The sequence below is a fragment of the Rattus norvegicus genome, chromosome 8 (genome assembly GCF_036323735.1).
Source record: "Rattus norvegicus strain BN/NHsdMcwi chromosome 8, GRCr8, whole genome shotgun sequence".
In the NCBI taxonomy this organism is placed as follows: Eukaryota; Metazoa; Chordata; class Mammalia; order Rodentia; family Muridae; genus Rattus; species Rattus norvegicus.
In genome coordinates, this window is record NC_086026.1 from 28,982,842 (window position 1) to 29,010,204 (window position 27,363).

A 27,363-nucleotide genomic window follows, 5' to 3' on the forward strand; every position below is an offset into this window, starting at 1 on the left:
AAGATACTAGCAGGGGTTGGGGATTTAGCGCAGTGGTAGAGCGCTTGCCTAGCAAGCACAAGGCCCTGGGTTTGGTCCCCAGCTTCGAAAAAAAGAAAAAGAAAAAAAAAAGATACTAGCATTTGTACCAATTTGGACCCTTTCTTTTGCTCCTTCCTTCCTTTTTCTTTCCCTCACTTCTTCTTCCTCCTCCTCTTCTTCTTTTTCCTCCTTCTTTTCTTCTGGAACTTTCCATGTAGACAGGCTGGCCTCAAGCTCACAGAGATCTGCTGTCTCTGCCTCAAGTCCTGGGATTGAAAGTCTACACCATCATGCAGGGCCATTGGACCATTGTTTAGATACAGAATAGAATCCCTCTCTTTGTGAAGGTGTCACATAAAAGTCAGTAGTTCAGAGATGATCTTTAAGAACAAGTCATGAAGGGATGGAGAGATGGCTCAAGAACACTGGCACCATGAGGACCTGGGTTCAACTCCCAGCACCCACATGGTCAGTCATAACCATCTATATCTCTAGTCCTAGGGCATCTGATATCTTCTCCATGGTACTGGAGCGTCCACGGTAAAACACACACCAGTGATCCCAGCACATGGGAAACCAAGGCAGGAGAATCACAAAAGTTCAAAGCCAGCCTGGACTACATAGTAAGTTCTAGGCCAACCAGGGGCATAGGGGCTAGGAGCTGGCCCAGTTGGTAAGGTATTTACTGCACAAGCATGAGGTCCTGAGTTCAGACAGATCTCTAGCACCCACACAAAAGCTGGTTAAATGCAACTTTAGTGATGACAGGGATATGGGGGGCAGATGGGTGAATCTCCAAGGTTCAGTAGCCAGTGTATGATCTCTAGGCTCAGTGAATCTCCCTGCCTCAAAAAATAAGGTGAATGGGGCTGGAGTTGGCTCAGTGGTTAAGCATGCTTACTGTTCTAAACAGGGTTTGAAAGGAAAATTATACGAATTTAAGGTTTAAAAATATAAAATTAAAAGAGTAAGCCCCAAAAGCCACAGACTCAGGGCTAAGCCCTGCCGCCAGGAGTACCAGGCCATAAAGATAAAGAAAAGGAATGCAAAAACCAGCTCAGGCTATCGAGGACTGACCCATAAACCATCCAAAGACATCCCCCCAGCTTACTCAGAGTCATACTTTAACCAGATGTCCTCCAGACCCTGAGAAGCCCCTACTTGTGCTTTTCAGCCATTGTGTCCCGCAGAGAGCACTCCAAGAAACCGGGCAGCCCAAGCCTAACCAGAGGTGTTTCAAATACAGATGCTTCATCAATTCTGACAAACTTTAAAAATAATGAGGACCTAAAGACCCAACCCATCTCCTGATTTAGTAGCTCTGTTCCAGGAACCAGGGGGCCATAAAACCTTTTGGTGTCCCCTTATCTCCTGGAGCCATAAAACAATCCTGTAACTTGTGGTGCCTTCCCCTTTGACATCCCCCCATCCCCTGGTGCTCACAGCCTCTGCCTTTAAATGCTCTTTCTCCCAGCCTCTCGGGGTCGGACACCTCTGTCTCCTGTGTGGGATATGTATCGGCCCGGAGATCTCTGTAATAGGTCTCCGTAATAAACCTCGCCTTTGCTTATTACATCCAAAATGGTCTCTCTGTGTCTGGGGTCCACAATTTCCCAAGACTTGAGTAAGGGTCTCTCTGCGTGGGATCTTTCAGGTTCAAGCTCAGTTCCAGGACCCATATGGTGGCTCACTACCACCTGTAACTCCAGCGCCAGAGGCTCAGATGCCCTCTTTTTGCTTCTGTGGACACCAGACAAGCATATGGTGCACAGACAAACATGTAGGTAAAACACTCACACTCGTAAAGGTAAATAGTAATGGAGCTGAAATCAAAGGATCGCCACAAATTTGAAGTCAGCCTAGGCTGTAGTGTGGGAACCTGTCTCAAAACAAAACAAAACAAAACAAAACATGCTGTTCCCTATGAACTCGTGTTATCAAGAAACCTCATGAGGAAGCCCTCGAAATTCATGTATGCCTGGGGCTGGAGAGATGGCTCAGTGGTTAAGAGCACTTGCTGCTCTTCCAGAGGACCTGAGTTCAATTCCCAGCATCTTTACGGTGACTTACTTCCAGGAGATCCAGTGCCCTCTTCTGACCTCCACAGGTACCAGTCACACATACATATATGTGAACAAATACTCCTTTTTTATTTTTTTTGAAACATGTATTTGTTCCAACTTACACACTGCCTCCCACCTCAACGTACCCCCTTGAAACTGCGAGGCTCTCCCCACCTTTTGCTATTCTGTCTGCATCTTCACAGTCTCTCACTATACCAGGAACTCACTTTGCAGACCAGGCTGGCCTCGGACCAGGCCCTGCTTCAAGATTAAAGTGTCTATGTTTAGATATGTTACAGTCGCTTTTTAATTACATTTGTTTAACTGAGGGCATTTTAAAAACATGGCTTGGTGTGCTAAGGGGGCAAACCCAAATCTACATGTTAGAGATGCGGTCTATCTCTGAGCCATATCCCGAGTCCACCAATATTTAAGGTAAAGATTTACTTATCTACTGTATAACAATTCCCTGGAACTGGGATTAAAGACTGTCATTAGTCACATGTGGGTGCTAGGAGCCAAAGCCAGGTCCTCTCCAAGAGAAGTGCTTCACCACGGAGCCAGCTCTTCAGTTCGTATATTTTATTTTATATTACATTTGAGACAGGGTGTTATGGTGTAGCCTTTTCTGGGCCAATAACTAACTATGTTGGTTAGGCTAGCTTTGATCTCAATTAAAAATTTGGCATGCTTCACCACTTTATTTTTAATTTAATTTTAGAAAAGAATTCTCTTTATTGAATGTGCTTTGAGTGCTTTGCATGTATGTATGTAGATCTGTGCACTGTGTGCTTGCGGTGCCCCTGGAGGTCAGAAGAAGGCATTGGATGACATGGAGTAGGAGTTACGGGTGGTTATGAGCTGCGGTGTCGGGGCTGGGAACTGAACCAGGGTCCTCTTAAAGAGCAGAAAGTGCTTTTAACTACGGGGACATTTCTTCAAGTCTGTTGAGGACACTTTTAAGTGTTTGTATTTAGGTATGGTGAGTTCACTTTTAAGTAACTGTGGATCATACATAGTTTGTGAGATGCTGCTCAGCCCTGTGTTAAGCCTGAGAGGAGGGACATCAGTATGCCCTTCGCATTCCAGGATTAAAACAAGCACGAGGTGTGTGTGTGTGTGTGTGTGTGTGTGAGAGAGAGAGAGAGAGAAAGAGAGAGAGAGAGAGAGAGAGAGAGAGAGAGAGAGAGAGAGAGAGAGAGAGAGCTCTCCTGAGTCTTTTCTTGTGGTAGTCAGGTTCACGCTGCCTCTTCCCTGCTGAGCCATCTTGCAGGCCCTGTTTATTCTTTGTTTTCGCCTTGCCTCTTCGCTTAATCTAGAAAGGGAATCTGTAATTTCCTGCGTCCACTCACGTCCCCCATACAGAGGGAGCTGAGATGAACAGCAAAAAGCAGTCTCTGGTCGAAGAATAAATCCTCATTAAAACCACAAAGATGCCTAATTTAGGTGACAAACTCCGCGCTGAGAATCTTGGTGCTCAGCTGTCATTCAGGCAAAGGGGCGTGTCCGCACCAGCTGTCCAATCAGAGACGCCAGCGTATAGGCGTGGGAGAGACGGAGGCCGTGGGCGCGGAGAAGGCCGCTCTCCTGACTCTATTTCAGTCAAGTTCATACGGGGTCTCAGTCACGGAGGCGGGAGCTTGGGAGGGCGCCGGGAAATGGTGAGTGAGGCGGGCTGGCCGAGGGCGGGGATGGGTAGCTGTAACCCGACGCAGCCCTACACAACCAGAGCGAGCTTCTACCTCAGCGGTGGAGTCTGCGCAAGGGACCTTCGCTGGCTCGGCCAGGTTCGGCGGCACTCGCCTCCGCTCGGCTCCGCTCGGCTCCGCTCGGCTCCTCTCGGCCCCTCTCGGCCTCTCTCGGCTTCTCTCGGCCCCTCTCGGCCCCTCTCGGCCCCTCTCGGCTCCCCTCGTCCCCTCTCGGCTCCCCTCGGCCCCTCTCGGCTCCCCTCGGCCCCCCTCGGCCCCCCTCGGCCCCTCTCGGCCCCACCCGGCCCCACCCGGCCCCACCCGGCTTGTCTGTGGGGCTCTGCGGTCCTCTGTCCGCCTAGCTTCGGCTCTGTCCCTGGCTCTGCGCAGCTCGAATTGGCTTCGATCGGCTCAGTGTTGTGACTCCCGGCTCGGAATTCCCAACCTCCGAATAACGGGGACCCGTTAAAGTTTCCGAATGTAAACCTCTAATATTCTCAGCTCTCCTTAAATCCCCAGGTTTCCAAATGCCAACTCTTCTCTCCTTTGGATTACATCTATGTCAACTGTCACCAGTGCTGAATTCCAGCCAGAGGCAGTGTTTTAATTATAGGCTTGGAACGAAGGAACTGGCTTTCTTTTCTTTAACAATTTTTTTTTTACTCTTTTTGAAATTATATACCTATTGTGAAAGGTGTGTGTGTCTGTGTCTAAGTGTTACAGCTCTGCTTGGGCGTTTTGTTTTTTTGTTTTGTTTTGGTTTGTTTTTTTCTTTTTTTCGGAGCTGGGGACCGAACCCAGGGCCTTGCGCTTGCTAGGCAAGCACTCCTACCTGCTGAGCCATCTTGATGGTACTGTGGCTATTAGATAAAATGTTTTGTTGTTTTTGTGTGTCTGTGTTGAGTGTATGCTGTGTGTGTGTGTGTGTGTGTGTGTGTGTGTGTGTGTGCGCGCGCGTGCGCGCACGTGTGTGTATCCGGGCCTGCGCGTACATGTCCGTGTGTGTGCATGCGTGCACCCACCTATTTAACATATTAAAGAGAGCTTTGGCAGCCAGTCTCCCTCAGCAACGCTTGTTCTGGGTCATTCTGTCTGGCATACCCTACCCACTACCCTAAATTCTCCAGCCCAAACACTGGACTGGATCCCTTCCCCCAGCTACTCCGATTTCAATATAACCTCCGTCATTTTGCCTCTAGCTCTCTGGGTTCCCAGGTACCCTCATTGCTCCCTCTCTCTGACCATTTTGCTCAGCATTCCCGCCCCGCTCCATGGGCTGCTTCAGTCTGGACCCTTGCAGATGCCTCTGGCTATGTTCTTCCTCATATCTACAATAAATGACCCCAGCCTTCCTGGGAGCAGTCATTTCTTCACCATTTCAGTCAGGATCCAAACCCACATTCTGTAGGAGAGCAAGTGCTTGTAACCACTGAGCCATCTCTCCAGCATTCCCTACTCCCAGCCCATCCCTACAACTATTTTTGTGACAGGAAAACAGAAATAAGTACTGGTAGCTATGTTTTAGAAAACTCTTAGGTTTCTTCCTACTAGCTTTTCTAGATGCACACATCCTGTGGACTGGATCAGATCTGTAAAGGACTGAGTTTGGAGATGCAGGAATAATGTTATTGTGCATTGTGTAAAGTTAACCTTGTCTTATTCAAATGCTGATTTCTCTGCCTCCATATTTGATTGCATCCCAGACCTGGTATTGTGATGCTTATTCTAAGAATCTCCAGTCTTAATGTTGTGTAAACATTTTTCCCTATTCTCTGTATTGTCAATAAAAGCTGGTCAGCCAATGGCTGAGCAGAGGAGAGAATAGGGCGGGACTCCAATCCCAGACAAAGGAAGGGTAGAGAGGGAGAGGAGAGGCATTTGCCACTAGGAACAGGTCCAGGGGTGACCATAAGAACACAGCTGGAGCAGAGAGAGCCAGACCAATACTAAATGCAAGTGTCCTGGGGTGGCTTGGAGGTAGCCAGAGTAGTTTAGAGGAATAGAACAGATTAAAAACTGCACAGTCACTGTGCCGTAAACCTTGATTAAACAAATCTTACCATCTCTGTCTCATTTATTATGGAGCTAGCTGGGATAGCAGAAAGATTATTACTTTTAAAATAGCTCTAACACCAAGCCCACTGAGAGGACAGACACTGAATGGTAAAGTCTCGATAGAACATGATTTTTTTATATATTTTGTTGCTGGGCAAGCAAGAGCAGCAGGCAGCACGAGCAAAGGAAAAGCAGCTTGAGCTTTAGCATATTTTTCTTAAAGTTTGAAGTAACAGACATGGCTGCAGGTGTGATTAGTCTGAGCAACTTTAGATGTTACCTTTCTCTGTCAGTGTACCTTCCTCACAGGCATTGGAACTGGGGACAGGACAATTTTTTTTTTAAAAGATTTATTTATTTATTTTGTAGAGGAGTACACTGTAGTTGTCTTCAGACACACCAGAAGAGGGCATCAGATCTCATTACAGATGGTTGTGAGCCACCCTGTGGTTGCTGGGAATTGAACTCAGGACCTCTGGAAGAGCAGTCAGTGCACTTAACTGCTGAGCCATCTCTCCAGCCCGGGACAGGACAATTTAACCCTAGGGCTGACTTTTCTTTTGGAGACATTTTTACCCTAGGTCAGATCAACTGAGGGTTGTCGTCCTCCCTCCTTCCCTCTCTTCCTCCCTCCCTCCCTCCCTCCCTCCCTCCCTCCCTCCCTCCCTCCCTCCCTCCTTTCTCTCCTCTCTCCCTCCCTCCCTCCCTCCCTCCTTTCTCTCCTCCCTCCCTCCCTCCCTCCCTCCTTTCTCTCCTCCCTCCCTCACTCTCTCCCTTCCTCCTTTCTCTCCTCCCTCCCTTCTTCCCTTCTCTCCTTCCTCCCTTCTTTCCTTCTCTCCTCTCTCCCTTCTTCCCTTCTTCCCTTCTCTCCTCCCTCCCTCCCTCCCTCCCTCCCTCCCTCCTTCGTTTCTCATGGTCTAGGCTGTCAGCATTGTCTGCCTCTGGATTTGTCACGTTGAATGGATTTAAATGCTCACATTTTCATTAATGTAAAATATATGAAATCTAGAAATATGTAAAGTATTTCCAAAGGTTGCTTTGTTACAATTTTCTTTACTGGGCCTCACCTCCTAAAGATTTTCCTCCTTCTATGATACTTGGAAGATTCAAAGTGAACCTTTAGAATGTAGCCATTGCTAGCTTCACTAAAGGCCTTTCCAACTGCAGTGCAGCTGTTGTTTTTTAAATATGGACTGGGACCAGGAGTAAAGAACGTCAAGCCAACATGGTTCCAGGTGGAGAGATTTAATGGGAGAATGAGACAAGGGGAAAGGACGAGAGAAAGAAGAGAAAGAGGGAGAAGGCAGAAAATGTCTGCCTTTTATTTGGAATATGAGGTAACTGCTCCAAGGTGAAGCTGGGAATTAAGCCAAAGGTATACTGGGAATGTATGGCCATTGCCATAGCAACAGCCACCAGGTGGTGTTGCTGGGGAGTGGGGAGCAATTAGATACCAACAGCAACACTGGGTTTTGTTCCTTTGCTTTGTTGTGGGTCAGATACTGTAGCCCCATTGGGAAGATTGCAGCTAACCCTTTCCTCTTGGAAGCCAGTGTGATTGAGAGGCACAGTTGAGGTTCTTGGAGGAGGAACTACTCTAGTACCTGATCTTCTTTCTGTCTTCTGCGTGCTAAGGACTAGGGAGAAGCTGCCCAGTGCCTCTGGGTACAGGAGCCTCCTGGGGCACTTGTATCTGTGTTCTGACTTTGATATACCCTCCTGGCTGCATCAAGTGGGAGGAAGAGAACAGGAACAGTAGAATCTGTGATATACATCTCATACATGTTACAATGACTAGTTCTCTAAAAGAACATTTTCATTCAACTACGTTTGATCTATTACTTTTAGTGATGTAGCCAGTTGAAATTCCACAGACTTTCTGTCCCATTCTACCTCCTCCCCTTTATCTCCTCGCTCCTTCCTTCCTTCCTTCCTTCCTTCCTTTCTTTCTTTCTTTCTTTCTTTCTTTCTTTCTTTCTTTCTTTTCTTTCTCTCTCTCTCTCTCTCTCTTTCTTTCTTTCTTTCTTTCTTTCTTTCTTTCTTTCTTTCTTTCTTCCTTTTTTGTTCTGAGATAGGGTTTTTCTGTGTAAAACCCTGGGGATTTGGGGTTGGGGATTTAGCTCAGTGGTAGAGCCCTTGCCTAGCAAGCGCAAGGCCCTGGGTTCGGTCCCCAGCTCCGGAAAAAGAAAAAAAAAAAAAAAAAAAAAACAAAACCCTGGGAATTCACTTTGTAGACCAGACTGGCCTTTAACTCAGAGAGACCTGCTTTCAGAGTAGTGGGATTAAAGGTATGCCCCAGCACACCTGGCTGACTTCCTATTTTCATCTGTGTTACTATAATAAATTCTCTCTCTCTCTCTTCTCTCTCTCTCTCTCTCTTTCTCTCTCTCTCTCTCTCTGAGTGTCCGTGTCCCATTAAGCCATCATACAGAGTTGATGTATTTTATGGCATGGTTTGTGATATGGTTTATACTAAGGCAGGAGATGGAAAATTTTTCTCACCTAAAATAAAAATTTTAATTTATATAAAATTTCTCCAGGATGCTCTGCATCCATCCTTTTATCAGAGCACAGTGGATATGGACTGGACATAGTCCTGCAGTAGAAATAACTTGAAAGATCTCATGTTGTTAAATTTTTGAGCAGCTGAGTATAGACAGACCTTGTAGTTAAGGACTGTGTTACAGATGTGTTGTAGGACGCAGAATCGTGTAAATCTCTTCATGAGATGAGTGTTGTTCGTTCTCCTTTACATTCAATGCATGGGACATTTTAGGACTCAGTGACTTTCGAGGATGTAACTGTGAACTTCAGCCGTGATGAGTGGGCTCTGCTGGACACTTCTCAGAGGGAACTGTACCGAGATGTGATGCTCGAAATCTTCACTAACTTGGCTTCTGTTGGTAAGAATGGAATTCCTTATCCTGGTTAATTAAAGAGCAGATGTTTCCTGCTCATTAATGAGATTTCACTGGTCAGCATGTGGGAAAGGAATACTTTGTAAGTAAGTATGCTAGATTATGATGGTTCCTTGTGGACATAGAACCTGTGGATTTTTCTGTCATTTGTAATTTTTTTCCCTTTTAGGGGGAAATTGGGAAAACCAGAGCACTGGGGATCAGTGTAAAACCCAGGAAAGAGACATAAGGTAAGTCATGCTCATCGAAGAAGCTGGAGTTCCACGGTGGAGTCTTAGTATGTCATTGGAAACAACAGCAAAACTCCAGCTTCGTGTTTGTTTGTTTATTTATTTATTTATTTTTTTTCGGAGCTGGGGACCGAACCCAGGGCCTTGTGCTTGCTAGGCAAGCGCTCTACCACTGAGCTAAATCCCCAACCCCCGTGTTTATTTTTATATATTTAAACTTATTATATTATTTTATCATATAAAATATGAATATTTATATTTTGAGTAAAATATATATTACATCTTGCACTTGAAATTATTTAATTTCAACCCAGGCTTTCTTCTGGGCCTTTGAGCCTGTAGTCCCCAGATGAAAGACACACACAGACTTTATATTTACAATAAGCCTTAAACAGCACAAGAGCTGGGCGGATACCACCCTCTGTGCTATTAGAATATACTTTCCTATCAGTAACCCCAAGTCATTTATACTATGTGTCACCTGGGCTGCTCTTAACTCCAGTTGGCCAGCCTGCAGGGCCATGTTTTTATGGCTCACTTAACCCATGGCGGCTTCTCCCTCCTCCTCCTGCTCCTTCTTCTCAGGTCCCAAGCCCAGGAAACTTAAACCCCACCTATGTCTCTCCTGCCCAGCTATTGGCAGTTGGTGTGCTCATTACCAATCAGAAATAACTGGGGGCAAGGTCTACATGGGACCTCTTTCATCTCTGGAACAACCAGATTCTGGGGGCCTGCACTTAGCCTTACAATAAATAACAAAGGACCAAACCTCAACACCTATTTTAGAAAAATTCCATGATTTTTTTTTTTTTAAGATTTTATCTTTACTGGAGGGTTGACTGAGTGGCTAAAGGTACTTGTTGCTTTTGTGATGACCTGGGTACAGTTCTCAGCACTGAAATCAAGTGATTCATAACCTTTAGTAATTTCAGCTCCAGGAGATATGATGGCCCCTTCTGGCTTCCATGGGTACTGCACCCACATTGTACACATATAGACAAGCAGGTGCATACACACAAATAGTTAAAAATGTAAATATTTATTTTAAATTATTTGTGTGTGTATGGGAGTGCCAGAAAAGGATGTTGGGTTACCCAGAGTTACAAACCAGTGTCGGTGAGAACCAAACTCGGGTGCTCTGGAGGAACAGCAAGTGGCCTTAACCACAGAGCCATCTCTCCAGCCTCTCTTCCGTGTTTTTATGTTTTTTTTCTTAACTTATATGTCTCTGTGTGGGCATGTACACACAAGTGCAGGTTCCCACAGAAACCAGAGAGCATCAAATTCCTTGGTGAGCCAGAGTTAAAGGTGATTATGTGCACCACACGTGGATGCTGGAAGCCAAACTCAGGTCCTCTGTGAGAGCAGCCAGTGAGTGCTCTTTTTTCATATATGCTTTTTTCTTCACTATTGTTTTTCTTTTTTCTTTTTTCTTTTTTTTTTTTTTTTTGAGACAAGGTTTCTCTCTGTAGCCCTGGCTGTCCTGGAACTCACTCTGTAGATTGGGCTGACCTTGAACTCACTGAAATCCACCTGTCTCTGCCACCTGAGTGCTGGGATTAAAGGTGTGCACCACAATCACCTAGATCACCAAGAACTTTTCAAAATGACACAGCTGTGCAGTATTCAAAGAACAGCTCACTTTGAAACAGTATTAAGAAACTACATTTGAAAATAGAAAAAAAAGAAACCACACATTATGAATATCTCTTAAATTTTTTAAATGTACTTATTTTATTTTATGTGTATGAATGTTTTGCGTCATTGCCTAGCACATGTGGAGGTTAGAAGGGGTGGATCCTTTAGATCTGAATTCACAGACGGTTGTGAGCCAGGAGCAGAATCTCAGTCATCTGCAAGAGCTAGTGCTCAACTGCTGAGTCACTCTCCAGCCCCAGTATCTCTGTTTTCATAATATCGATGCTTAAACTCTTTCAGAGTATTCATTATATACATGCTCTTTGAAAGTAGGGAAAGTATAACATACGTTTATGACATCCTTACTGATTGTAAAATTGTTAATAGAGAAACCATTGATCATATGATTTTCATTCTCACAGCGCTCACATAGAACAGAGACCACGTGAATGGGAAAGTTCACCCAGGGAAATCGTCACCCAGGTTCCAGTTCTTAAACAGAAGAATGTTCTCCCCGGAGTAAAACCCTACGAATGCAGAGTATGCGGGAAAGTTTACTCATGTTTGTCCTCTCTTAAAAGGCACACTCAGTGTCATAGCAAGCATGCATGGTGTGGGAGTCACATATTCGGAGGAACATCATACCAGTGTAAGGACTGTGGGAAAACATTCATTTTTCAAAGTTCATTTCGAATACACGAGAGGACCCACACTGGAGAGAAACCCTATAAATGTAAGCAGTGTGGTAAGGCTTTCAGCTGGCCCAGTTCCTTTCAGATACACAAGAGGACTCACACAGGAGAGAAGCCCTACACGTGTAAGGAATGTGGCAAAGCTTTCATTTATCACACTACCTACCGAGGACACATGAGGACCCACACTGGAGAGAAACCCTATAAATGTAGGGAGTGTGGGAAGACCTTCAGCCACCCCAGCTCGTTTCGAAACCATGAACGAACTCACTCCGGAGAGAAACCATATGAGTGTAGATGGTGTGGAAAAACCTTCAGATATTACCAAACCTTTCAGATACATGAAAGGACCCACACTGGGGAAAAGCCTTATCAGTGTAAGCAGTGTGGGAAAGCTCTCAGTTGCCTCACGTCTTTCCGAAGTCACGAGAGGATTCACACTGGAGAAAAACCATATAAATGTAGAAAATGTGGCAAAGCCTTTAGTTTCCCCAGCTCCTTTCGCAAACATGAAAAAATTCACACTGGAGAGAAGCCTTATGATTGTAAGGAGTGTGGGAAAGCCTTCATTTCTCTGCCAAACTTCCGGAGGCACATGATAATGCATACTGGAAATGGGCCTTACAAGTGTAAGGAGTGTGGGAAAGCCTTCGATTGCCCCAGCTCCTTTCAAATTCACAAGCGAACACACACGGGAGAGAAGCCCTATGAGTGTAAACAGTGTGGTAAGGCCTTCAGCTGCTCCAGCTCCTTTCGCATGCATGAGAGGACCCACACAGGAGAGAAGCCCCATGAATGTAAGCAGTGTGGTAAGGCCTTCAGCTGTTCCAGTTCTGTTAGAATTCATGAAAGGACTCATACAGGAGAGAAACCCTATGAGTGTAAGCAGTGTGGTAAGGCTTTTAGCTGTTCTAGTTCCTTTCGAATACATGAACGAATTCATACCGGAGAGAAACCCTATGAATGTAAGCAGTGTGGTAAGGCCTTCAGCTTTTCCAGTTCTTTTCGCATGCATCAGAGGACTCATACTGGAGAGAAGCCCTATGAGTGTAAACAGTGCGGTAAGGCCTTCAGCTGTTCCAGCTCCATTCGGATTCATGAAAGAACACACACTGGAGAGAAACCGTATGAATGTAAGCAGTGCGGTAAGGCCTTCAGTTGCCCCAGCTCCATTCGGATACACGAAAGAACACACACTGGAGAGAAACCGTATGAGTGTAAGCAGTGCAATAAGACCTTCAGCTGCTCCAGTTCTGCCCGAATGCATGAAAGGACTCACACGGGAGAGAAACCCTATGAGTGTCAACAATGCCACAAGGCCTTCAGTTGTGCTCGATCTTTTCAGATCCATGAAAGAACTCACACTGGAGAGAAACCCTATGAATGTCAGCAGTGTGGGAAGGCCTTCAGATGTTCTCGCTCCTTTAGAGTACATGGAAGAACTCATAATGGACAATGATCTTTTAAATGAAAATCATGTGTTAAAACCTCCCATTATTCCACTGCCCTTTGAAGATATGAAAATATTTTTGCTTAGAGAAACACTGTAACAAAGTATAACTGGAAAACCATTTCTCTAGTTGTGAATCCTAGAAAAAACCCTGTGACTCTTATGTGATGGGGAAGCCTTCAGTGGCTATGCAACTTAATGAGGCCACAAAGATACATAAGGGAAAAATAAACCTTGTATGTTAAGTAATGTGTAAAAGCTCTCAGTTTGCTCAGTTACCTGGAAATCACAAACTTGCATTACACAGTAGCTTGATGAAGCAAGCTTGGGAAACCATCAGTAGTCTGTGTCCTGGAAAGCACATGAAAAGATTCACTGCATAGGACCCTTAAGTGAAAAATAATGATTAGTTTCCCATCTTAGTGAATGATCACATGATACTCATTTGAGAACTTGTGAGCTCATGAAGACACCCATTGTAAAGGAATCCTATAAGTGTAGATAATATTGGGACATTCCCATGTAAGTTTGTAATAAAATTTAAGAAATGTAAAATTGAAAGAAACTGTGACTCTGGACTATAGATTTCTGTTACCTTTGCTTATGTGAACAGTGAGGTTAGATTATTCTGAAAATCATCATTAAACAATAGTACAAAAGTTAAATAAGTAGTGGGGTTTTTTTGTGTGGCAGTTACTACATTTTTTATTTTATGTATGGGTACACTGTGCTGTCTTCAGACAACACCAGAAGAGGGTATCAGATCCCATTACATATGGTTGTGAATCACTATGTAGTTGCTGAGAATTGAACTTGGAGCCTCTGGAAGAGCAGCCAGTGCTTTTAACTGCTGAACATCTCAAGCCCAGTAGTGGGTTTGTTTGTTTGTTTGTTTGTTTGTTTGTTTGTTTTGAGACAGGGTTTCTCTGTGTAGCCCTGGCTATCTTAGAACTCATTTTGGAGACCAGGCTGGCCTCAAACTCAGGGATCTGCCTTCCTTTGCCTCCTGAGTGCTGGGATTAAAAGCATGTGCCACTATGTCTGGCTTTATAAATAATGTTTTATTAAACTTGTTACTAATTTTCCTTTTCCAAGTCTGTTGGAGTCATTAGTGAAGGGAAGTATATTGCTGATATAAAAATTATTTAATTTTTTAATGAGCTTTTAAAAAAAACAATTTAGTTATTGGTGAGAATTTTCCTTGTGTCCTAATCTTCTTATTCATATTTTTTAAAGAGTGATTTATTTTTATTACTTTTAGCTGTACATATTTGTGGTTCTGTAAACATGAATGTAGGTGTCCACACAGTCCAGAAGAAGGTTTTGGATCCCTAAGAAGTAGAATTACAGGAAGTCGTGAGCCACCCGATGACAAGAGACCTGGGAATAAAACTGAGGTTCTCTCCAACAGCAGTACCTACTGTTAACAATTGAACCGGCTCTCTACCTCATCACAGATTTCAATCATTCTTTTTATTATTTAAGTTTTTTAAAGGGGGCATAGATATTCTGTCTAGTACCAGGGCCCTCGAAAGGTAGAAGTTTTAAGGTTGCCCCCCCCCCCCCAGACAAAAGTTTAAAGCAGAAGAAAGAAACTGGTCGGGCCCTGGAACTGCATGTTCCAGGAACTAGCTGACCACAGAATTGAGTAATTACACCAGCTGGTTCAGCAACTCTCTCCCAGGAACTAGCTGACCATAAAGTTAGATTAAAATCTTAAAGAACAATCTTGAGAAACAGGAAGCTTCTCCCAGGAACTGGCTGACCATAAAGTTAGATTACAATCTTGAGAAACAGGAAGCTTCTCCTTGTGATTTTTCACAGGTATTCTCAACATTTTTCAATGACGCCATCCCTACCCACTTGGGTTGTGGTTTCTTCCTTTAAATACCCCTTCTCCCAGCTACTTGGGGCCGAATTCCTCTACCCCTGCGTGGGATAAGAGTCTCGACCCCAGTACACTGGTTCCTATCAATAAACCTCATGTGATTACAGCAAGGACTGTCTCTTGTGAGTTCTTGGGGGGTTGCGTCATCCCGAGACTTGAGTGAGGGTCTCCCAACTCTGGGAGTCTTTCACCTTCAAATTTGTAATCCTTCTGCCTCAGAATCCTGAGTTTTGAGGTTATGGGCATGCCCCTTCATGCCTGGCTCATTCATTTCTGATCCAGAGAGGCTTGTTTGGGGCAGGAAAGAAGAACCTTTCTATGCTGTCTGTGTAATTGCCACACACATGTGAGCATGACATTTTTTATTCTTGTATATTCTCAGTCATGGTACTTTTTGTGTTTTTTTAAAATCTATTTTTATTGTTTGTTTTATGGAGTTGAGAATGGAACCCATCTCTCTGAACATGATAGATAAGTGCTCTGCCACTGAACAGCCAGGGTCCAGCCCAGCATCACAGGGTAAACCGAGGCATACAGTGAAAGAGGAAGTGGTCAAAGCTGCTTTACCTTTTCCCAATTTCTGTCTTCTTTAAGGCTTTGCTATTTTGTGGCCCAAAGCAGCTGGCTTCTGGCAATTAACTCCTGCTGGTAGAGGCAGGGGATTAAGAAGGAAAAAAAAGCTTAGTTATTTGAGCTCTTTTCTCTCTGACTCAAGGGCTCCTCACTGACCAGGCTAGAGGCTCAGAGTTCATTAACTCTTCATGTGCCAGAAAGAAAAGGAAAGGGGAAAAGTCACACACACACACACACACACACACACACACACACTTTGCCTGGGCCCAATCACCTGTCTCATCAATTCCATAAGTGTTTATCCATACTTAAATCCATACACATATACCTATACACCTATGTATGGATATACCTGTAGACAGAAATATACATATATACATTTGGTGGAAGAGACAGAGGCCCAAATGCCATACTTTATTTCTTCTCTCTGGCAATTTATACCTTCTTAGAGAAAAGTTCATTAAAAAGTTACATCATAGATAAAATGTTACACAGAAGGGCTGTGCCTCTCCAGAGTGCACCCATTGCAGTTATGCAGAATGGTGGGCCCTTCCCAGGAAACTCACTTGCTTACCATCGTCTTCCTAGATGGCTTCTGTCACTGAGCCACATCTTTAGCTTCTCCCCTCACCCCTTTTTGAGACAGTCTCACTATATACCCTGGCTGCCCTGTAAGTCACTATGTAGACCAGGTTGATCTTGAACTCCTAGAGATCTGCCTGCTTCTGCTTTCCATGTACTGGGATTAAAGGTGTACAGTGCTATTATTTTAATCCCTTGAGAATTATTGTGGCACACACACACACACACACACACACACACACACACACACACACGGAACCCAGTGTGTATTTGTGAGTGTGGACCCATGCTGGCCATGGTGCAATGTGGTCAGAGGATAGCTTTTGGATCTGGTATGGGATCTAGAGATTGGACTGAGGTCACCAGGCTGGTATGGTAAGCACTTTTTTTTAAAAATCAAAAAATTGCATTCATTTCTTTTGTGTGTGTGTTTGTGTTGTGTTGTTTATGTGGCACATATGTTTATATGTGTATTTGTATGTATATGTGTGTTTGTGTGTGATATGCGTGTATTTGGGTGTGTGGTGTGTGTTTATGTGTTTGCCATGTGTGCATGTGGAAGTCAGAGGACAACTTACAAGGAGTCGATTTTCTCCTTTATCTGCTGCTGAGACATCTACCCCTGCCCCATTGATGTCTGCTGGATGTTGCGGGCACCCAGTTTGATGATGTTTTCATATCTATCCTCTCTCTTTCTTTCTCTCTCTCTCCCCCCCCCCCCAATCCGTCCATCAATCCATCCTTGATGAACTTGGTCCAAGAATGGAGTCATGTGAGGAGAATTCTGAATGTTTGTAGGAAAGTTCCAAAAAAATAAAAAAAAAAAAGAAAAGAAAAAAGAAAAAGAAACAAGAGTCTTGTGACCTCAGTTTCTTCAAAATATGAAATTGTTCTAGGAATGTGCTTTTGAGCCCCTGAAAGAGCCTGAATTGTGATCAATTTGAAGCCAGTGGGAATATTACACCGCGAACCTCCAAGCACAGAAGACCCCCTCCCTTTCAGTAGGAGTAGAGTTAGTTTAGTTCCTGGAACAGCTATAAGCCAAACTGTCAGACAAAGCCACCTGTGACTCCCAAGTGACCCCCCCCCCTTCCCCTTGACTTCCATACATCCCCATTAGAGTCTGTTCAGGGTCGTCTCCCCTTGATGTGGGATGACCCTGACATGTCAGAATTAAACTCCTCTGGCTTTTGCATTGATCATCGCCTCCGTGAGTCTCATTCAAGAGGTCCTGGAAGAGGTTCAATTCGGACCTCACATTTGGTATGTTGGCCAGGAAACTCACCTCTTGCGGGGACCCACAGGAGAGTGGTGAATCGGAGGAATGACAACTTGAATAAGATACCATGGTTGTTTTGTCTGTGTTTCCTTCTTTGTGTTCTGCTTTTGGTCTGGTTCATGCTTGCAAGAGTCAGGAGGGTGCAGTAACAGGACTTTGATCTGATGTGAGGCGGGCAAAGTCACCAGAATCTGTGTGCATCTTGCTTGCGGCAGGAGCAGATAACCTGAGTTATCCCATCCTTGGCAGGGACGGGCTGGTCTGTACTTAGCCCATGAAAAAAGGCACTTGGTCTGTATTTGGCACTTTTCATTCTTGTTTTGTTCTTAGACTTGGACTGAAGAAATGTTTGAATGTGGGACCGACTGTTGTCTCACCTTAATCTTATTCTGACTCGTTTAAAAAAGTTAGCATTAAGAACCCCTTAATGCACTTTGGAGTGTGGCCTGCTTTTGATGTTAAATGGCCACCCAGAGGGAGAACTTTTATCTCCCTAGGGTGTCAGCAGTAGAGGATAAATGTTTCAGAAGTTTTCCCTCCTCCCCCTTGTTAACTCTTCTTTGTCAACAGGAACAACAAAAGCTGACCCCAGCCAAGCAACCACCTCCATTCTTGTTGACAGTACCATCTTCAGTGCTGGAGAGATGGCTCAGCAGTTAAGAGCACTGACTGCTCTTCCAGAGGTTCTGAGTTCAGTTCCCAGTAGTCACTTGGTGACTTCCTTTCTTTTCCCCCTCAGGATCAGCTCCGGGTTTAACAGCTCACACTGGCTTATCCTCTCTTCCCTTCTCCTTCTGCCTAGTGCAGACACAGTGCAGACTGGCATCCAGGGTCCCTGACAGGAGAGACCCCAAGTAGGCATAGGTATCCATTAACAGAGTTTGCAATTGATACTCATTTTGTTCAGTAAATGGCTATCCTTGTCAAGAGAAATGTTTGCTCCCTGTCTGAATAAATGTGGTCTCTGAGTTGTTTAGAGGAAAAAGATTTATTTTATATAAAGAAAGGGGATGCCTCTGGTAGGCTCATGTTGAGGCATCTCTTCCCCTGAGGGACCAGCCACAGGATGGCATAATGTAGAATAAAGTTTCTTCAGGGCATGACACCTACTCCCCGAACAGTTATTACAGGTTCCCTTCAGCACAGACAGAGGCCAAGAAACTCGCTCCTGGCCCCACAGGGAACCCACCCAGATTGGGTCTTCAACGCAGTAGGGGGTAGGCAGCATCTCCAGTTTTGCCACTAGGCTCTGTAAGCAGGTCTCAACAATAATTTGGCCAATGTTTAGATATGATATTAAATCAGAGAAAACAGAGAACTCTAGTATGGGAGCCCTGGCTTTCATCAATTAGTTAGTGCCAAATCTTAGATAAAAGTTACAGATACAAGCTAATAAAAGATGCAGAGTGTATAGAAGAGTGCAGACTAGACAAGAAAAATTAATTAGAGCCCCTCTAGTCAACAAAGCCATGGATCCAGGAGAAAAGACTACATAGAAATGGCCAAAGCCTTATTTATCAAAGAAACTGGACTCAGTGACAGCAGATTGCCTGCATTTATTGTTGCCACAGCACTGTTTGGTAAAGATGCAGATAAATTAACTTTGGGACAAAAGTTGATCTTGACTACCCCTCCCCACTGCAGTTCTGATTGATGGCTCAGTAATGCCTACCTGCTTCATTATTAGACTTTACTAATCAACCCTGGCTGAGACATTTTCCAGCCACCTGTTTCCCTGAACCCTGTGACTCTCCCACCAGACCCTGACTTGGACTGTCCACTCCATCAATGTGACTAGGTCATGGCCCAGGTGCACAGTACCCGACCTGACTTGAGGGACTCTCTGCTGTCAGAAACAAAGCAGACCTGGGTTATGGACAGAAGCAGCTTCATCCATGAGGGTCAGAGGAGAGCAGGGGCAGCGGTGACAATGGAAATGGAGGTAACTGACTAAGTCTCTTCCTCCAGGCACTTCAACTGAAAGGGTCAAGCTAATAACATTAATACAGGTCCTCGTCATGGGAAGAGGACTGGGTGTTAGCATTTGCAGGGACAGCCAGATATGCATTTACGTAACTGCTCATGTGCAGGGAGCCATTTACCAGGAACAACAGCTCCTAACAACAGAAGGAAAAACTGTCAAAAATAAAGATAAAACTCTAAGGACATCAAAAAGGAACCGATGGCTAGAGATAACAGCCTGGCTGACAAGGCTGCTAAAGAGGCAACCTTAAAGGAAACGGCCATCTCTAGATTGGCCTCTGTTCTTCCTGAATTACTCAGAGCAACCAATATATGCAGAAAAAGAAATTAAATGGGATGGTGAAGGAAAGCTGATATTACCCACGTCTGTCACAAGAACTGTTCTCAGAAAGATCCAGAGTCACTCACTTGGGAGTAAAATGAATGACAAACTTTAAAGTTTGCCTGTTGACCAACACTCCCAGGAACCCCAAATATCCGAATTCCTGACTGTGAGGTAAAAGACTGGGGGCCTATTGGGAAAATTGATTTTACAGGGATCAAGCAAGAAAGATATGGCTCAAAATATCTGCTAGTATTTGTGGACATTTTCTCTGGATAGACAAGTGGAGATAGTAGAAGAGATTTTCCCAGATTTGGAGCACCTAAGGTAATAGAATCAGATAATGGGCCTGCCTTTGTATCTCAGGTAAGTCAGGGACTTGCTAAGATCCTGGGGACTAATTGGAAACTCCATTGTGCATATCGTCCCCAGAGTTCAGGGCAGGTAGAAAGGATAACTAGAACTCTACAACAGACCTTAATTAAATTAGCCTTAGAGACTGGTGGGGACTGGATGATGTTCTTTCCCTTTGCCCTATATTAGATGTATAAGGCATTCTAGCCCCTACTGTATCCAGCCTACACTTGGCAGCTGTTACAGAACTGAAAAATGATAATTTAAAATTTAAGATCAGAGCTACCTAATAGGCTCATGGATATGTTTGGCCTAAATTATGTGCCCTCTATGAAGCCAGCCCGTTTCCAGGCCACACAAGTCAAGATTTCACCAAGGCATGCTAAAACCCAGGTGAAAAGGGCATTCCATCATCCTGTTGACCACGATCACCCCCTGGGTATACTACAACCATGCCAGACCTGCCCCTCCACTGAAGAAGACTCCATGGCTCCAGCTGTACCAACACTGTGTGAGGCTGGAAGCAGGGAGTCAAGAGTACAAGCCAGAGGACTATAAGCTTCAAGATGGAAGCTATGCTAAAAGAAAAGGGGGGAATGAAAGGGTCAGAGTTGGGGTCAATCTGAGGCCAGTGGGAAAATTCCACCACAAACCTCCAAGCTCAGAAGGACCCCTCCCGTCTAGTAGGAGTAGAGTTAGTTTAGGTCCTGGATCAGCTACAAGCCAAACTGCCAGACAAAGCCACCTGTGACTCCCAACTGTCCTCCCCGTAGAAGGTCCAGACGGTCCACTGACCACGAGTCAGTTTGAAGGTCGCTTCGCCCCATCAATAGTACCCTGCCTAGTTACCATTGTTTGAGTTCTGCCCTAATTGTTTGCAAGGTATATAACTCCCTGTTAGAGTCGTCTCCCCTTGAAGTGGGATGACCCCAACATGCCAGAATCTAGCTCCTCTGGCTTTTGCATCGGTCGCTGCCTCTGTGAGTCTCACTCAAGAGGTCCTGGAAGAGGTTCAGTTCGGACCTCACACCCCCTCCCAGGTGTAGTGGATAGGAGTGAGTTTACTTCATATTGTTCATAACAACTGGTCAGTATTATTTGTTTATATGCCTCTATGGAAAAATATGTTTTTGACCATGTGTGGCTTATCCTTGTAATTGTACATTTACTCAGGTGACTTTTCTTAACTCTCAGAGTATAAAATGTCTGATGATCTGAATAAAGTTGGCTATAGTATGTGACCAAGCATCCAAATATATGAGCCTATGGGGGGCGGGGGTTGTTCTTATTCAAACCATCATACAACCATAGTTAAAAATTTAAAGGAGATATTAAAAATCAGGAGACCACAAGTGGCTCAGATCTTTTCATACCAAGGCCCCAAAAGGAAAGTCTGTACAAACTGAAAATAGATGAATTGTTGTATGCTGTCTGGAGGAAGAGCTAGGGAGGTAGTGAAGGGACAGCTGGTGATTGCAGGGTTTCGTTCTGAGTGGTGACAGTTCTAAAGTTGTGGCAACGGCTGCAAGTGTAAGTGAACTAACCGTACACACTAAGAGAGCCATGGTGAGCTGTGAGTGACAGTTCAGCCCTTTAATTGTGTCAGGCAGCTGTTGAGTCCATGACCAGAGTCGGTAGGGTCTCGTCCATGTGTCACCCCCAACTTAGGTGAGAGAAAAACTACCGTGCAAACTCCTGACCAACTAGTGGGTAGGCGATGGTAGATTTGAGTACCACAAAGAGTTGAGGTGTTGTGGACTGTAGGGGACTGGAGCTGAGATGAGGTATCCAGGGTTATGGTTTTGTTCCAGTGTCCCAGATGCCTTTAAACAGTTGGCAAGCCAGAGAAGGTGAAAGCAGATAAGGAGTCATGGCAACACGGGGCTCAGCGCAGTTGGTGAATGGTGAGGTAAGGTTATTTGCTAGGGTCACAGGAGAAGCCACAAGCAGCAGTGGTGAGCTAGTTCCAGGAGGAACACACAGCCAACAATCACCAAAGCGGGAGCCCATAGGCTGAGATCAGAGTCTGAAGCAGGAGGTGAAATGACAGGCTTGTACTATTTAGGAGAGAGGGGATGTTAAAGAGACAATGGCTTTTGTTTACTTACTCCCTGTACTTCCCCTGTCTCCGGGGCTGCGTAATTGGGACATATTTCCTCTGGATAGTAATTGTGTTCACCGGAAGTTGGGTTGGAGCTATGGTAGAGTTTACCAGCACTGCTTGTTTTCACCTGGGATACCATGGGTCCCGGATACGGAAGTGGAGGGTCCTATCGTATAAACAGAGGAAATCAGGGCAGAGGTTTTAAGTACGGCAAATGGTATCTGCAAGACCAATACGGGCAGCCTCTACATCTGTATGGCTGTTCCTTACAGTAACTTTCTGTCTGGTCAAAGAGGAAGCAGATGGGCTGGAGAGGTGGCTCAGTGGTTAGAGCACTGACTGCTCTTCCAGAGGTCCTGAGTTCAATTCCCAGCAACCACATGATGGCTCACAACCATCTGTAATGGGATCTGATGCCCTCTTCTGGTGTGTCTGAAGACAACTACAGTGTACTCACATAAATACAAATAAATCTTTTAAAAAGAAGGAAGCAGACAAAAAGTCATTAAATGAAGGAGGGGTGGATTTAGGGGCAATGGGGATTTTAAGGATGGGCTGAGTCGGGGCCGGGAACATCACCCGAGAGTGGGGATGACGAGGTGTCGGGCTCAAGTCCGGTGTCCAGCGGTGTGAACTTGTTTGCCAACGATGGCAGCTTCCTGGAGCTGTTCAAGCGGAAGATGGAGGAGGAGCAGCGGCAGCGGCAGGAGGAGCCACCCCCGGGCCCGCAGCGACCTGATCAACCGGCCTCCGCCGCAGCGGGGCCCAGGGAATCAGAAGAGGAAGGGCGGCCCAGGCCCCACGTTCAGCTTCGTGGGCAAGCGCAGAGGCCGGAACAAACTAGCCCTCAAGACGGGAATAGTAGCCAAGAAGCAGAAGACGGAGGATGAGGTATTAACAAGTAAAGGTGACGCGTGGGCCAAGTACATGGCAGAAGTGAAAAAGTACAAAGCCCACCAGTGCGGTGATGATGATAAAACTCGGCCCCTGGTGAAATGACCCCCCGGGTGCTCACTACCTGGGACTCCTTGATGAACATAATATTTAATGCGATAATGGCAGCGGCCTTCCTGGAGGACTGATACACAGAAGGAAACCCAGGCGCTTCCCGTGGCCGCAGACCATTCTCCATGACGACTCTTTTTTACCTTGAGCACTTGTCTCCTGAGACTTACTAGACCAGTGGTTTACTGTGCCCTTTCTTCCCATCACCTTGCTCTCTCTGGCTCTGTCTGTCTCTTCTTGCTGTCTCTCCTTTTAGCAGTCACTTCTGAGAAGTAAAGAACCCGACTTAGTGCTGGAAAAAAAAAAAAAAAAAAAAAAAAAGAAGGAAGCAGACAAAAAGTCATTAAATGAAGGAGGGGTGGATTTAGGGGCAATGGGGATTTTAATCAGCTCCTGACAGCCTGGTATGAAGCAATTTCCCGACCTTGTGTGTGTGTGTGGTTTTTTTTTTTTTTTTTTTAAGATTTATTTATTTATTTATTATATATAAGTACACTGTCTTCAGACACACCAGAAGAGGGCATCAGATCCCATTACAGATGGTTGTGAGCCACCATGTGGTTGCTGGGAATTGAACTCAGGGCCTCTGGAAGAGCAGTCGGGTGCTCTTAACCGCTGAGCCATCTCCCCAGCCCAAGTGAGATTCTTGAATCTTGGCTAACTCAAGTTACTTCCTGTCCTTGGTAAAAGCCTGCTATTCAATTATCTGGAATAGCATAGGCCTAATAATCTTTGCTTTTATGAGCAATCCATCACCTGCTCTGATTTCATTTTTGGAAACTGGTTTTTGTGCTTGTTTCTCAGGCTGCCCTTGAAGGCCCTGGACTAAAGTGACCCTCCTGCTACAGGAATGCAGTTCTATACCACTGTGTACATTCAGCTCACTGGTTTTCTTCTTTTAAAAAAGCATCTTATTATTACTTTTAAAAAATTATGTGTAGGTTTGTACACTTGAGTGTAGCGTCCCCAGAGGCTAGAAGATGTTGGATGCTCTGAGGCTAGAGTTATGGGCTACTTGATGTGGTTGCTGGGAATCGAACTCAGATCCTCTGAAAAAGCAAACCACTGAGCCATCTCTCCAGATCCCTCATTGCCTTCTTGACAGAAGGCTTTGACTAGTGATAGACACTGTCTGTGTTATTTTTCCAGCGCTTGGGGTGTATCTAAGTCTTCATTCGTGATAATCTTCTCTTCCACTGAGTCAACTCCTGACATTTGTGGACTCCTCCGTAGATTACAAAAGAAGCTTTGTTGGTTCCTAAAGTGTTTCTTAGAGGATTTTCAGAATTTGTACATTCTTTTTTCTTTTTTTTTTTTTTTTTTGACATCTTGGGTTTTATAAAATTATGAATCACTTCACCTTTCTTTATACACATCTGACAGAATTTAGTAAGAATGTCACCCTTGCTGTTAGAAAAATGAAGTTCGGGGCTGGGGATTTAGCTCAGTGGTAGAGCGCTTACCTAGGAAGCGCAAGGACCTGGGTTCGGTCCCCAGCTCCGAAAAAAAAAGAACCAAAAAAAAAAAAAAAAAAAAAGAAAAAGAAAAATGAAGTTCTGTTATGTCATAATTAATTAAATCTGTAGAGGAAACAAGGTATCCATTTCCACACTCTTAGTCTTACTATGTAACAGCTACAATCCACATGTTCGAACTTTATAATGTTTCTAAGTACATATGTATTTTAGACTTACTAAGAGGGGAGTGTGTGTGTGCATGTGAGTGTGTGTGTGTGTGTGTGCATGTGAGTGTGTGTGTGTGTGTATGTGTGTGTGTGTGTATAGGTAGGTTCTTACTCTGTACCCTGACTGTCTCTCCTTCCCAAGTGCTAGCATTAAAGGCTGTGACATGCTTGCAATAGTAAACTGATTGCATAAATATTTAGGCAAAATAAGCTACTTAGTGTTGTGAAAAAAATTTCAAGTTTTCATTTATCAACTTGGAGCAAAGGTTAAATGTAAGGGGAAATTAAAACAATTTATATTTATTTTTATTTATTTATTTATTATTTTCATTTATTTGTAAAGTGTGTGTGTTGGGGGGAGGAGGTTATCTGTGCACCATGGCTCACGTGTGAAGGAAAGCATTCTGAGTATTGTCATATTGACTCTCTCATGAGTAGAGCTGTTCTAGAACAGAACTAGACATTTGTAGAGAGAGAAACTATGAGTGACTCAGGCTCAAGTCTTACTGTGCTTCCCAGTGTCCGACATGCTTTGCTCTTGCTCGTATCAACACTTCTTTTGTGGATTTACTTCTACAAGGCAGTGTGAACATAGTGAGTAAGAGTCTGGTGCAGTCATGGAATAAACATCTGTGGATCAGAATCAAAGAAACTGCTCAGAAACTGAGTGTGGGTACCCAGTGTTACCTCACGCATCCTCCTCTGTGTGTCCTGTGGGATGTTGGAGGAGTCACTGACCTTTGAGGATGTGGCTGTGTACTTCACCCAGGAGGACTGAGCTCTGCTGGGTCCTTCTCAGAAGCATTGCTACAGGGATGCAATATCAGAAACTGTCAGGAACCTGACCTCTGTAGGTAAGAGTGACAGCTTTCCTTCCCATCCTCACTTTAAGGAAATCGTGTCTTATTAGCCATGGTGTTCACTGACTCAGCAAATGAAAGAGAGTATTTTGGATGAATCAGCAGGAACTCACTGGACCAGGAAAACAGAACTGAGTAACTCTTCCAAGTTCAATAATTTCTAGTTTGCTCTGCTCTGTGTTTTAGGAATACAGTGGGAAAGTCAGCACATTGAGGATCAGTACAAAATTCTTGGAAGAAGCCTAAGGTAATTTGTATTCACTGGGGGAAATAGTTCCCACTAGCATGAAACAGAGTAAGGCATGAATATATTCTATTTATTAAAAACATGATGTCATGGCTTATATGAAGTCATTGAAGTTGGATTCAACCTGTAGATTCACAGGATTCATCTGTTTAAACGTTTTAGTGTCTTGGACTATAGAGCTATATTGTTCATTAAATAAAAACGATAGAAAACCTAAACCCTACCAGTAGTAAGTCCTGTTTCAATTTACTTATCCTTCATTTTTTTTTTACAATCACAATTTTAATTTTTACGTATATGCTGTTTCAGTTTAGTGTTTTGGTATTAGTTGCGCTCAGACACTTTACAGAACAATTACCCAGTGCATACCGAAGAAATTCCAAGAGCCTTCCTTTTGTCCTGACCGTGCTGACAACACACGTGTGGTTCCTGCTGATGAACTTGAAATTTTAAGAAATAAAACACGAACCAAAAGCAAAGTGAGGAAGGGAGGGTTATTTTGTCTCCCACTTCCAGACAGCAGTGTGTCACTGTGGGAGCGGGGCAGGAGCCTGAGTCAGGACACTGCCGCTGGCTTGCCCTCTCCAAGGCTTGCTCGCTTTCTCTTACAACCGGGACCACCTGTCTGGGGCAGCCATTTACAGTGAGCTAGCCTTCTTCAACTTTAATCAAAAACCAGGTAGATAAGCCCACTGGCCAGTCGGATGGAGGTAGATCTCAACTGAGGTTACTTTCCGGGTGACTCTGGTTTGTGTCTAATTGAATAACACATCTCATTTTTCACAGAAGTCCTGTGGTAGAGAGATTTTCAGAAAGAAAAGAATATGGTTGGTATGAGGTAAGCCAGATTCCAGACCTTTGTCTGAGCAAGGAAGCCGCTCACGAATCTCTTTACAGGCACAAGGGCGCTCACACTGAACACAGACTCGATGAGCATCAAGAAGATGTCGGGAAGACTCAGCCAGCTAAGACACATGAAGTCGAAAAGACTCAAACTGGAGAGACACATTGTAAATGCAGGAGTCGTGTGTGCTGTTTATTTCGTTAGCAAACTTTCAGAGACACTTGAGAATACACAGCGGACATGAACCTTTAAATCTAAGGTATGTGGAGAAGCCTTTAAACTCTCCAGTTTGCTTCAGACACGTTCAAGATAAAACCTGCCAACCTGTCAAGATGCAGATACTTCTAAAGCTTTTCTTTCTTTTTTTTTTAAAGATTTATTTATTCATTTATTATATATAAGTACACTGTAGCTGTTTTCAGACACACCAGAAGAGGGCATCGGATCTCTTTACAGATGGTTGTGAGCCACCATGTGGTTGCTGGGAATTGAACTCAGGACCTCTGGAAGAGCAGTCGGGTGCTCTTAACCGCTGAGCCATCTCTCCAGCCCCCTAAAGCTTTTCAAATCCTCGAAAGTGCTCTCCCTGGAGATAGAGAAAGTTCAGGTTCTCTGTGAAGACATTTAAGCACTCATACCAAAGAAAGATCTTATATATGCAACACATGTGGTCAAGCCTTTGGTCGCCAGAGTTCTCTTTGAATACATGGAAAAATTCACAGGAGAGGGGATATTGTCAATGTAAGGAGTTTGGGAAAGCCTTGCTCTCTCTTGCTACATTACATCAACGGCACGTGTAACTCACCTTATAAGTGTAAGGAATGTAGAAACTCATTTATTAGTCAGGTTTCATTTCAAGTACGTGAAAAACTGCACAGTGCAG

At 44.4% G+C, this 27,363-nt stretch overlaps 1 protein-coding gene and 1 pseudogene across 3 annotated transcripts; both read left to right on the plus strand.

Annotated features, from left to right (window-relative positions):
* The first annotated feature begins 3,630 nt into the window (after window positions 1-3,630).
* Znf709l (zinc finger protein 709 like) lies at window positions 3,631-14,753 on the plus strand. 3 transcript variants are annotated; one of them, NM_001409238.1, is made up of 4 exons: window positions 3,631-3,745; window positions 8,604-8,730; window positions 8,915-8,975; window positions 11,036-13,420. In NM_001409238.1, the coding sequence occupies exons 1-4, from the start codon at window positions 3,743-3,745 to the stop codon at window positions 12,762-12,764; spliced, it is 1,920 nt and encodes a 639-aa protein (NP_001396167.1). In that variant the 5' UTR covers window positions 3,631-3,742; the 3' UTR covers window positions 12,765-13,420. The 3 variants fall into 3 exon arrangements, with proteins under 3 accessions (NP_001396167.1, XP_038938187.1, XP_063120789.1); XM_039082259.2 differs by lacking the exon at window positions 3,631-3,745 and adding an exon at window positions 3,752-4,252 and having other exon boundaries at window positions 11,036-14,753; XM_063264719.1 differs by lacking the exons at window positions 3,631-3,745; window positions 8,604-8,730; window positions 8,915-8,975 and adding an exon at window positions 8,997-10,346 and having other exon boundaries at window positions 11,036-14,753.
* Window positions 14,754-21,606: 6,853 nt separating this feature from the next.
* Trir-ps1 (telomerase RNA component interacting RNase, pseudogene 1) lies at window positions 21,607-22,956 on the plus strand (annotated as a pseudogene).
* The last annotated feature ends 4,407 nt before the right edge of the window (window positions 22,957-27,363 follow it).

Excerpts from the sequence above, each read along its gene's own strand:
- Znf709l (NM_001409238.1), top strand. Across the intron at positions 8,731-8,914 it reads CACTAACTTGGCTTCTGTTG|GGGGAAATTGGGAAAACCAG; the intron begins GTAAGAATGGAA and ends TTTCCCTTTTAG. Across the intron at positions 8,976-11,035 it reads ACCCAGGAAAGAGACATAAG|CGCTCACATAGAACAGAGAC; the intron begins GTAAGTCATGCT and ends TCATTCTCACAG.